This window comes from Mastomys coucha, unplaced genomic scaffold, assembly GCF_008632895.1.
Source record: "Mastomys coucha isolate ucsf_1 unplaced genomic scaffold, UCSF_Mcou_1 pScaffold3, whole genome shotgun sequence".
NCBI classification, from domain to species: Eukaryota; Metazoa; Chordata; class Mammalia; order Rodentia; family Muridae; genus Mastomys; species Mastomys coucha.
In genome coordinates this window covers 48298871-48310385 of record NW_022196909.1, presented here as the reverse complement: position 1 = coordinate 48310385, position 11515 = coordinate 48298871, and the positions used below count along the sequence as shown (strand labels likewise).

The 11515-nt window shown below is 56.7% G+C and overlaps 1 protein-coding gene across 2 annotated transcripts in view; it reads right to left on the bottom strand.

The window, feature by feature from the left end:
- Positions 1 to 2718: 2718 nt before the first annotated feature.
- Positions 2719 to 11515, bottom strand: part of Lemd2 (LEM domain nuclear envelope protein 2) — a 15766-nt gene continuing 6969 nt past the window's right edge. Inside the window, exons 4-9 of one of the 2 annotated variants that reach the window (XM_031347900.1) lie at positions 9404 to 9480; positions 8608 to 8774; positions 7034 to 7179; positions 6233 to 6334; positions 6012 to 6114; positions 2719 to 3903 (exon numbers count right to left, since the gene is read on the bottom strand). In XM_031347900.1, coding sequence (XP_031203760.1) covers positions 3753 to 3903; positions 6012 to 6114; positions 6233 to 6334; positions 7034 to 7179; positions 8608 to 8774; positions 9404 to 9480 — 746 coding nt within the window. In that variant the 3' untranslated portion in view covers positions 2719 to 3752. The remainder of the gene's footprint in view (positions 3904 to 6011; positions 6115 to 6232; positions 6335 to 7033; positions 7180 to 8607; positions 8775 to 9403; positions 9481 to 11515) is intronic. The other variant, XM_031347901.1, reaches the window with a different exon arrangement.

Sequence of the window (11515 nt, the reverse complement as noted above, 5' to 3'; positions counted from 1 at the left end):
AAATTACCGTACTTTCCCCTGTCTCCTTACAAGACAGAAGCAGCTCGGAAGCCGGGCTGCCATCACCAGCGAAGCATCTCTGGGTCTTGCTTCTCAGAGTCCGTCTGTCATTCTGCATGTTCAGGTCCTCTCTCCTTACTGGAGACTGGGATTGCTCATCTTCCCAGCCTGGGCAAGCTGGTCTGGGGCACTCAGTGGCCAGCACTCTCCTGACATACAATGGCTGCTCATGGTTGCAGTGCTAGGCACACTGTGAGGTGAGGGCCCTACCCACGTTTCCCATAAAACGCAGCAACCCATCTGCTCCTGACCTCGGATGACCGGGCTGGGTCTTGCGGGCAGTAGATATTTTCCCCGTGAGATGTCAGGGTGGACCATCCCTTGGCAGACAGCAGGAGCAATGCCTCTGCAAGGTGATGGCAGTGCTAGGATCTCACTCAGTATGTAAGAGGAAAGGACTCAATCTCTCATGTTAAAAAGGAAAGCAGAAAACAAAATCAAGTCAGTCTAAAGAGAAGCTGAAGGATTAAGGCCTTAGAGGCTCGGAGCCCAGCTTGTCTTCTGGGTCGGAGAGTTCTGTTTATTGACTGGATATTTATAGTGTGCCACACGTGGACACACTTCAGGGGGAAGGATCAAAGACACACATGGCCATGAGAAGCAGAGACTGGTGCAGTGGTGGCCAGATGACACTAAGTGAAATGTGTAGCAAGCCAGGGGCTGGAGAGATGGCTCAGCAGTTAGGAGCACTGACTGCCCCTGCAGAGGACCTGGGTTCAGGACCCGGACCCAGGCTGTGCAGCTTATCACCACCTGTACCCATATTCACAAGCAAATGCCCACACAGTTAAATGCATTAAAAATGATTAAAGAAAATATCTAGCAAGGCAGATGTTACAGCAGAGGGAAAGGAGGGGTAAACTGGGAAGGTGAGAAGTGTGGGGTGTAGGTGTAACTGGGACAGGAAAGGTCTGAAGGAGTGAAGTCCACGGGGGTCTGGGGCACACAGAGCAGGTGAGTAGTGACTGCAGAGACCCACAGGCAGGAGTTGGCATTGGAGAGAGACTAGTCCCCCCTCCCCTTGCTACAGCCCAGAGAGGCTGCTCAGGGTCTCCAGCTAGCCACAGCAGGGCACAACTGTCCTGTGGATGCTAGCCCGGAGCTTTTCCCATCTGGGCAAACACATGCAGAGTAGGACTGCACCACGTCCATCCAGCTGTCCACCTCTGCTGTCCCTTGTGTGTCCTAGGTACCCTCTTCAGGGGACACAGCTGAAGAAGCTGCCAGATGTCCCAAGGAGAACTTTCTGGGACAACTGGATGACATAACTGTCTAGGAGAGGAAGGATAATGGATTTGAGTCTACATGTGTGTACCTCAGCGTGGGGATTTTTTGAGCTCAAAGTCAATGGTGCATTAATTAAGGGGAACAGCTGCTACCCAAGTCGTATGATAAATCAGTGACGGATGGCTGTGTTTACCTTCCTCGGGAGTGGAGAGTCCCTGGAAGGTGGCTCAGGGCTCCTGGGTGCATGTCCACGCTGAGATTTGTGGGGTCCAGTTTCTCTCACCTTCCTGATGCTTCTCCAGAGGCACACACGGAGCCCAGGGGAGCTGTGTATCACTCAGGATAGACAGGTTGGCAGTCTGCGAACACATTGGACAGAGCAGAACCGTCCAGGACGAACGCTGGCCCAGTAGGCACAAAGCCCTCCAAACAACCCCCCACACTGCACAAAGCAGCATGGCAGTACACAACTGTGATCCCAGCACTTGGGAGGCGGAGGAAGAAGGTAAGAAGCTCAAGGCTAGCCTGGGCTACCAGAGACCCTAGCTCAAGAAAGAAAAGGGAAAAAACAAACAAACAAACAAACCAAAGCCCTTCTAGGTCACAGCTTTGTTACTGGGATGCCTCCAGCCCTGCTCTGACAAACCCCATGGCCCTATGCTGTCCTCAGAGAGCTATTTAAAAAGCAAGCACATCTGCAGGGCTGAGCAGAGCTCCTGAGCTGCAGGCCGCAGAGCTCCTGAGCTGCAGGCCGCTAGCTGCCGAGTGCTGGGCTTGAGGCCTTGCGTTGCCTCCTGCTCTCCTTCCCAGGCACAGAGCCATGGGTTAGTTTTCCCACTTCAGACAAAACATGCCAAGGGGGAATCTTCCTCGGAGACAGGAGAGGGACACACAAGCTGCTTTCTTCCTGTGTGCTGGGTCCTGCGACAGCTCGCCCACCAGGTGTGCGTAGCAGAAGCCTGACAAGCTCATGTCCACAGACAGGGCCAGGTCTGGATAGGAAGGAGATGGAGACTGGCTGTGATCATGGTACGTAGCTGGGCTACCTTGTTCTGGGCCACTAGCCTTTGGGACCCTGCAAAAGGAAGGTGAATGCCTATACTTGTTCCATGGTTTTCTGGAAGCACCCTAACTCTGCCCACCAGCCCACCAGCAATGGCTCGGCCCAGAGACAGGAAGCATGCCCCCTTCGAGGGCTCTCCCAGCTCGGCTCCCCTCGGCTCTTCTACTCAGAAGCCCTGGGAGCCTTGGGACTGGGGGCTGCGGGCAGCCAACATGGGAACAGAGCTCTCAGCCCAGTGTTGACTCCACCCAGCTACCCTGCAGCTCAAGTGGCCGCAAGCAGCTTCCCCGAAGCCCACTGCCAGTGCAGCCCGGCCCTCACTACCCCTGCTTTGGGGAAACAGAGGAAGCACCACAATCAAAACCACATCCATTCTCAATAAATATTTTATTTTTCCAACAGCTCCACCCCCAATACAAAAGCCATCTTCTGGCTGGAGCCTGGTCATGAGAACAGGCCTTGCCACGGACACCTGCTCAGTCCCTGGTCCTGCTGACCACCCAGACACAAGGCAATGAACGTATTGCTAAATGGAGACCATACTTTATTAAGAAACAGAGAACAGCAATAGGTCCGAAAGGGGGCGTCTTGTGTCTTCTGGAGACAGCTATGCTTCACCTTCAGGGGCTATCCTCCTGCTGCTGTGGGTGAGGTCTGCTGAAGAGTTGCTGCAGAGGCCCCTCTCAGCTCCTACGGCCCCCCACTGGGTATTTTAGGAGCAGGTCCTCCCTAGCCACACTGCTCCACGTGGCCTGCAGAGGGCAGTATGCAGCCACGATGCTGCACCCTACCTGTTCTGGCTGAACAGCCAGGAGGCCTACACACAGTAGGTGACAGCTGGCAGGAGGCTGAGCTCCACCCTGACTCAGGCTGTACTTTAGACCTTCGAGAAGCACTGAGGCACAGGCAGCTGTGGCTGGCCTCCACGCCACCTCTGTTCTGGGCCCTACTGTGGGCGGCTCCTAAACTCTAAGGTCTTCCCCTTCTGGACAAAGGCCCACACAGGAGTGGGACGGGTTCCTCCCCTCACCCTTAAGCTCCCTAGAAGCACAAAGGCACATGGACCAAGCTGTCCCCCAGGCCTTGCTGCCCCAGCCCACCACCCGACCCACCTCCCAAGCGACGGGCTGGATCACTGGCTGCTGTCTAGCTGTGTGCAGGACCTCCAGAATTCTAACCACTGCCCGTCTTTCTATCCAGGGAGAACGAGCCATTCTCCCCTTCCGTCAGTAGTACTGACATAGAGGAGGGGGGTCCCCCGCTCTCCCGGCTACCCTCAGTAAGCCCACATGTCCCAAACCCGAGACAAGGAGGGCAATCAAGGCAGGTGTGAATAAGCACCGAAGGTCTGTCCTTGCTCCAGCCGGGTGGCCGGGCCAGGCTGGCTGGAATAGGTCCTGTCCTATCGCTCCGAGTCAGAGAAAGAGGAAGGCTTAGTCCATCTCCACACCAGCATGTCCTCCCCAGCCACTCGGTGGGACTCAGTCTGAATCCGAGATTCATTGGAAGCCAGGAACTCCACAGCACGATCCCATACTCGCTTCATGCGCCGCCTGAAAGAAGGTGGAGCTCAGCAGGAGGCAGGCTGGCTCTACTCCTACCACTACCACAGAGGTATTTCTAAGCTCTACTGCACTTATCCAGAGGGAGACATGTTGTTAAGCACCAACATGGCTGCAGGGCCAAGCGGGGCACTGGGGATTTCCTCACTTCCTGGTTCCACGGTGGTGGGTACCCAGGACCACTCGGGGACTGTACTTAGCTCAGATGCAGCCCTTGTAGCACAGGAGGTCATGCTGGTGTGAAGATGGGAAAGCCACCCCCACATGGTCCTGATGTCTTTTGTTGGGAATGCTGTGAATTTGGATGCTCTGATTACCCGACATGCTACAGAATCAAAGAGCTCGGAGGACGTGGTGCCAGCCTCAGACCAGGCCCGGAGGAGGCGGAAACAATACCTCACTAGCAGGACAATCGGCTCCCGGCCAGACCTTGTGTCTCCTCTGAGGCCCCAAATGTGCCTGTACCTGGCAGACAGGGAGCTCAGGAGATGGTCAGACCCACTACAGGTCAGCTCTGCACAGCTGTACCAGCCTGTGAGGTCTAGGTGACACGGCTGCAGTCAGGGTGCCAGGCCAGCTCTGGCTGTGTTCTGATGGGGAAATGTGTCGGTAGCAGGCAAGCCAAAGGGCCAGCCGCACTCACTGTCCAGTGCTCGTGTGCCTGGGACTGGCGTGCCAAACTGCGAGGCCCCCTCCTCAGCACCTGTCCCCTGTTCCTGGGGACCTGCCACTGTCCCGTGTCACATGGTTTCCTATGCTTCCTCATGCTCTAATGTCCATCAGGGTGTAGACTCTGGGTCGCCACTTCTGCAGCACAGTGAGTGGAGCAGTGTGGCCCAAGTATTGTGCCGTACAGAGCAGGCCTCTGCGTGGCAGTGAGAGTCTACTGTATGAGAACAAGGCTCACACAGGCTGGCTACAGCAAGGCCAGGACTCGGCAGGAGTCTGGGCGTAGCAAATGGCTTCCCCTGGGAGACTGAGAGCAGAGCATCACCTGAGGACCCACAGGCTGACCTCTCAGAGAAGCAGCAGCCCCTGTGGGCGGGGACTCCCGGCCTGCAGGGAGGTGGAACCCAGCAGCAGCCAAATGCGTGCATGTTGCTGGAGAGCAGCACAGCACGACTTTTGCTCACGGGGAAAACTGCTGCTAGTGGCCTCGCCATGACAGAGTCAACTGCAAATGACCCAGGAGCAGGGCAGAGAGACCCCAGCACTCAGAAAGCTACCCCACAGGGATTGTCAGTTCAAGGCCTGCCTGGGCTACAAAATAAGATTCTGTTTCAATGAAACAAAACAAACAAAAGCCCAGACCTGCAACCCCTCGTCTGATTCCCTGGCGGCACAGAAGGCTAGCGCAGGGGACAGGCTGGTGGCAGCTACACAGAAGGCTACCACAGCAGTCTAAGTCAGTCCCTTTAGTTCCTCACCACACTCGGGCCCTCCACTGTTCTCAGGTCTGTGGGTCACGTGAGGACCAGGAGAATGTGTAACCTCTGAGGATCGTGTGGCACTCAGCTAGTGAAGAGCCAGTCTGTACTGACACCAGGGAGGACCCTGCCAGATGTCCCACCCCCACCGCCCACCCACCGCCCAGAGTATGACTTCAGGGTCAAGGTAGCAGTCTAAAAGGCTCCCCTTCCCTCTCCTTGCCAAAGAAGCTGATTCTGCTACATGGGACCCAAGAGTGTCCCAAAGGCTGCTGGGAGGTTTTCTCTTGCTTTGGAGACAGAGTCTGGAAGTCCACTTCTCTGTCAGCGGTGACTAGGTACCAGCAGGCTGACAGCATCCATGAGGAGGGAGCTGGCTGCCCCAGGCACAGACCTTGGGACTTGACTCATGGGAATGAGAGAGCATCTATCTATAGCAGGCACAACTGAGAGGGGACTAGGTCTCAAACTGGCACAGCCTATAGAGGACTGCTGATGGCCTGGTCCTCCTGCCTGGCTCATCTGCCACAGAGCCGAGCCAGCAGCAGGGGACAGGCAGTCATTCACAGGAGGCTAGGCGAAATGAGGGCTGCTGATGCTACGGTCTGGGCTCCCTCCCATGGTCTCCGTGGTCACTCTAGCCCCACCCCTGCTTCCAGCAGCAGGACTCACCTGCTTTGTGGGGGGATCAGACTGTCACGCACATGGAGAATGCCCACATATGGGTAGCGCTCCATGTCCTGTTCCCAGTCCACATAGTGGTCCTGAACCACGTCTGGAGAGAGAGTGAGGCAGTTAGCACCGGCCTGGGGGGCTGGGCACCTCCCCCTGGAGGTCACCTCCTGCTGGGGGTTACTTCCCGCTGGGGTCACCTCCCGCTGGGGGCCACGCACCTATAATCTTCTTCACCATCTCATACATGGCCTGCTCCTCCTCTTCCAGCTTTCGCCAGCGGTACTTGAGGAGGATCAGCAGCCCCCACAGGAAGGCCAGGCCTAGAACAGAAGGAACACCATCCCCTACTGAGCAGGGATGCTGTCACCTAGGTGTCCCAGGTACCCACCCCAGCCCATCTCAACCTCACACCACTTCTCCCTCATGGGCCGGAGCCTGTGCTGCACACCTATAGGCATGCCAAGCATTTGCATGTGGAGATCCCGACAGCTCGGCACAGGGGACGCACTGCACAGGGCAGCCTACCATCTTGTCCCACGCTATCTTGAAGGCTACCATCTCCACACCGCAGCCTTTTCCTTTAAGAGACACCTCAGGCTGCTGCTGCTGGAGGGAGACAAGCCAGGCTCTCCTTCCCTCCCGCACTCCGCATCCTCCCTGTCTTTACCCATCTCTGCGGAGGTTTGCAGCTTTCTGGGGTAAAATTAGGCCAAGGTCCCACAGCACCTCCTGAGTAGAGCTGTCTGTGCATTGGGACCCTGACTGGGCCTTGGGAAGCAGCAAAGACTTCCACAGGGCCCAGGAGTCTCAGGAAGGCTGCCCCACCAAAGGACATACACATCTACTTATAATATGGATCCAGCCACCAAGTCCTAAGGGTAAAGACAGCCCAGGGCAGGGGCTAGCCTGTTACTTCCTGTTTTATAAGCCAGCCCCCAGGTGCACAGGGTGAGGTGACCCCTTTAGTGTCCCTGACTGACGGGAAGGGACAGGGCAGCCTGGTGGCCCTGCAGACTTACACCAGAAGAAGATGAGCACGTGGGTGACCGCAGTGAGAAGAGCGCGGCTGAGGCGGCAGCCGACGCCCATCCGGGGCCGGGCAGACTCCAGGCAGACCACTTTGTCCACCGTGGTCACCAGCTCAGACGGGTCTTCCCCTTTCAGCCTGAAACAGGACACAGGCTGTAAACATACTGCAGTGTGAGCCCGGCTCCCGCCAGCAGGGATGGCACAGAAGGAGGGGGTCTCCACTAATCACGGAGCAGCCCGCTAGCCTGGCTGCGCTCTCGGTTGCGATTTCCCACACTGGCTACTTAGAAAGAAGGAAGCTTTAAGATGGCAGCAAGCTCGAACCCCTGCCGCTCAAGTGGCATCCCCCTCTGCCGGGTCTTTGACAGCCTCTCTCAGCATGCAGAAGATTAAGCTGTAAATTGGATTCCCACCTCCCAGCATAGAGAAATGGAAATGTTTACTGAGTCCCTGGTTTTGCTAGAGCGTGCAGCAAGACAGAACTGAAAGACAGACCCGGGAAGCTGTGCCTCTCTTCCATGAGAAACAGGCACAAAAACTGTTTATGTGGTTTATGTGTGAAGATCAGGGAGCATCCATGATGCCCACAGCAACTGGGAAACACCAGGTGGCTAGAGGCCAGACCCCTGCCCACCGGGTTTCCAGCCGAGCGGCCGGTGAGGCAGCATGAGATGCAGGAACAGGGACACCATGCCCACATCACACTCTCTGGAATCGCTGCTGTGTGACACCATGCCCACACCACACCCTCTCTAGAATCACTGCTATGTGGTGCCCATTCCTTGCTCCCCAGTTTCAACCCTGGCTGAACTTGCTCACTGCCCTCCTGGCCGCCTGCCCAGCAGGAAGAGGCAACTGTCCTCATTCTCCCATGCTGGCGGCTCCAGTGAGCGTTGTGGAGGAGAAAATCCGTATTCTCCTCTGCCTTTCCCAACGCAGGAAAATCGCTGAGCCGCTCAGGGCAGCTGTTTTTAAGCCATCGGATCTTAATCGTGCCATGCATCCAGTTACCAAGCTTTAGGCCAAGCTGCCCACGGGGCCGTGCTGGATGCACTGTGATGGAATTAGTAATTTGGGTGGATTAGAGAAGAAGAGAATAAAACCCCAGAGTGTGCGTTAATATCAGGAGCTGGAACCGGAACACAGACTCTGACAAGGAGCAATGGAGGGGACTGTGTAGCCCCGCCCCTTCCGCAAGGCTGCTGGGCACACCCCCACCCCCAAGAGGACCGCTACCTGTGCAAGCAGGGCTTGCCAGCAACAGAACTGCCAGGTCAGAACAGAACCCAGCCTTTCCCAAGTCCATTCCAGACTGAAGCCAATGCACAGGAGGCTTCATCTACACAGCCCAGGAGGCTTCATCTACACAGCACAAGCTGCAGCCAGGAAAGGAGCCCAGGGCACCTCCATCCCCAGCAGGACATGAGCAGGAGTTAGCAGGCCTCAGCCAGCAGGCTCCGACCCCAACACATGGACTGGGCACTGCCTGCCCTGCTGTCAGTGAGGGAGTCAGCCCAGGGTGGGCCAGTGGCAGCCCAGCCTCCTGGGACAATGCCACACTCACCAGATGCCCACGTCCTTGTTGCTGCTCAGGATCCAGGTCAGCGCGGCCTTAAACCTCGCAGAGGGACTGCTGGTCACATTCTGTGGGGTGGAATATGGGGGTGAGCTCTGCCTGGGGGCTGCTGCCAGGACATCATTCTGAGTCTTGAAGGCCTTCTTCGGTGTCTCCTGTACACCCCATGCACAATAAACAGGCAGGGAGGGCGAGCCGGGGTGAGGTGAGCTAGGATGAGGACAGTGTGAAGCCCAGCAGGAAAGAGGCTCTATGCAGAGACCAGCCACAGGCACAGCCCCGGCTGTGTGGCCTCTGAAACTCCTGGCCCCTCCAGACCTCTGTTTCCTCATCTAAGAAATGAAACTGAAGGACACATCCCTGACGCTACCTCGGAGAGACACAAAGAAAGGCAAATGGAAGGTGAGGACTGGAAAGGAGTCCAAAGGGGACAGGAGACAGAGGGCAGGGCGGATGTGCGGCCCACTGCTCGGGGAAGCGGGGAAGTGGACAGAGAGGGGCAGCCCTGATGACCCTTGGGGTTCCCTGAAGAAGGGGTTGCCTGCCATGGCCATTCAGCTGGTGAGGGGCCTTAGGTGGGACTAGATGCCTGCACACACTTACTAGGGCCAGCTCTGGGGCATGGTCCCCTCCACAGTAGCTCAACACTCCACTAAGTTTAAAAGAAAGAAAACCAAAAGGCAGAGAGCAAATATGAAACAAAAGGGAAGGGAGCGAAGGCTGCAGGGCTGGGAATCAATAGGAAGCGGGGGTGGTCCAGGGGACAGGCCTGGGGCCTACTCACAGCTATGTACTCCTGCGCCTCCAGCACGGGGATGCATTTGCTCTTTAGCTTCTCTGGATTGCCACATTCAAAATTACCTAGGAGGGGAAAAGACACACTCAAACACAGAGAAGAGGTGAAAAATTACTCAGAAATGACCTAAAAATACAGCGAGAATCAAGTCATCAGCTCTAATCAGGAGCATGTGGCCCAGCGGCACCCGGCTTCTGGGGGCATCTTCACTCTGCAGCAAGATCAAAAGCCACTTAGCTTGGATCGATTCCAGATCATTAAAACCTGACCTGCGAAGCAGGGCAGCGATTTGCATTAAATGACGGGAAGGCTACCCAACGCCAAAGTCTGTCTGTGGCTGATCCCTAGAAGGATCAGACAGAGCTGCGGAAGGTACCAGAATGGCACTATAAATAAACACAGCCTGGGAAAAAGAGAGGCAGGAGGCCGGCTGCACAGACACTCTGATCTGGACACATGCTGGAGCCTGGAAGCCAAGCCCGTTGTTAGAGGGATCCTGGGGAGAGATGTCCAGAAGGAACCCAGGGAAGATGAGACATCTGTGGGGTAAGCTGACAGGCCACGGCAGCTCCTCTAAGCTCTGGGAGGCTTGTCCTGCCAGCCTTCAAGGCCTGGGCTAAGGACCACCTCTTGAGAAGCCCACAGCAGGCCTAAGGCCTACCCATAGCTGCGGGCCCCCTCCACAAGGCTTCCTGCATAGGATAAGGCACATAGCAGGTATCTGACACTTATGCACAGCCCTGCCTCGGGGCTCAGCCTGGCCAGGTGTGTGTCTATGTGTCTATGTGTGCACCGGGCACAGAGGGGCAGCTTTTGGCTTGTCCTCCAACACAGCCAAATCCTCCTGCCTCAACACTACTCTTGGCTCAGCGTTCTCTGGGGCCAGGGCAGCTTCTCTGCACTCCTGCCATACCTGGACAAGCCTTGCCTGGCGCATACCTCAATGGCCTTCTGATTGGTTTCTTCTGTCCCCTTTCCACCCCAGAGCTTTGTCAATGAGGTTTAGTAATGACTCTGCTTCAATGACAGGACTGCAAGTCTGTTGGGTCTGCCTTCTTTCACTGGCTTTCACTCAGTGTCACTCCCTAGTGCTGCCTGCTGCTGGGCAGGCTCCTGTGACCTGTTACTCACACCTCCTAACACGGCTCCCTCCTGCCTGCCCCTCCCTGGGTGCACAAACCCAGGCCGGCCTGTCCTAGCACAGTACTTTCTTCAACTAGTCCAGCTATGCCACTGCCCCTGCTGCAGTGTGACCCACTGTCCTCCTGCAGTGATCCACTGTCCCTGCTGCAGTGACCCACTGTCCTCCTGCAGTGTGACCCACTGTCCCCTGCGGTGTGACCCACTGTCCTCCTGCAGTGTGACCCACTGTCTTCCTGCAGTGTGACCCAGTGTCCCCTGTGGTGTGACCCACTGTCCTCCTGTGATGTGACCCACTGTCCCCTGTGGTGTGACCCACTGTCCCCTGTGCTGTGACCCACTGTCCTCCTGTGCTGTGACCCACTGTCCTCCTGCAGTGATCCACTGTCCCTGCTGCAGTGTGACCCACTGTCCTCCTGCGGTGTGACCCACTGTCCTCCTGCGGTGTGACCCACTGTCCTCCTGCGGTGTGACCCACTGTCCTCCTGCGGTGTGACCCACTGTCCTCCTGCGGTGTGACCCACTGTCCTCCTGCGGTGTGACCCACTGTCCCCTGTGGTGTGACCCACTGTCCTCCTGCGGTGTGACCCACTGTCCTCCTGCGGTGTGACCCACTGTCCTCCTGCGGTGTGACCCACTGTCCCCTGTGCTGTGACCCACTGTCCTCCTGTGGCTGCTCCTTGCTACTTTGTAGGTTCTTCTTTCTCCTACTCCTTCCTTCCAACCTTTTAACCCCTAATACTACACAGGAGAGAAAAGGATAGAGGGGAAGGCCGACTCCTGCTGAGTAGGAGTTTGAACTTCGCCCTCAGGATAGCTACTTTCTTCTTCTTTGCAGACAACTACTTAACAAACCATGACCGACAGCAACAGCAGCAGCAAGGACAGCCCACTCCACCTCTCTCTCTGGGACCCACAGCCCGCTCCACCTCTCTCTCTGGGACCCACAGCCCGCTCCAC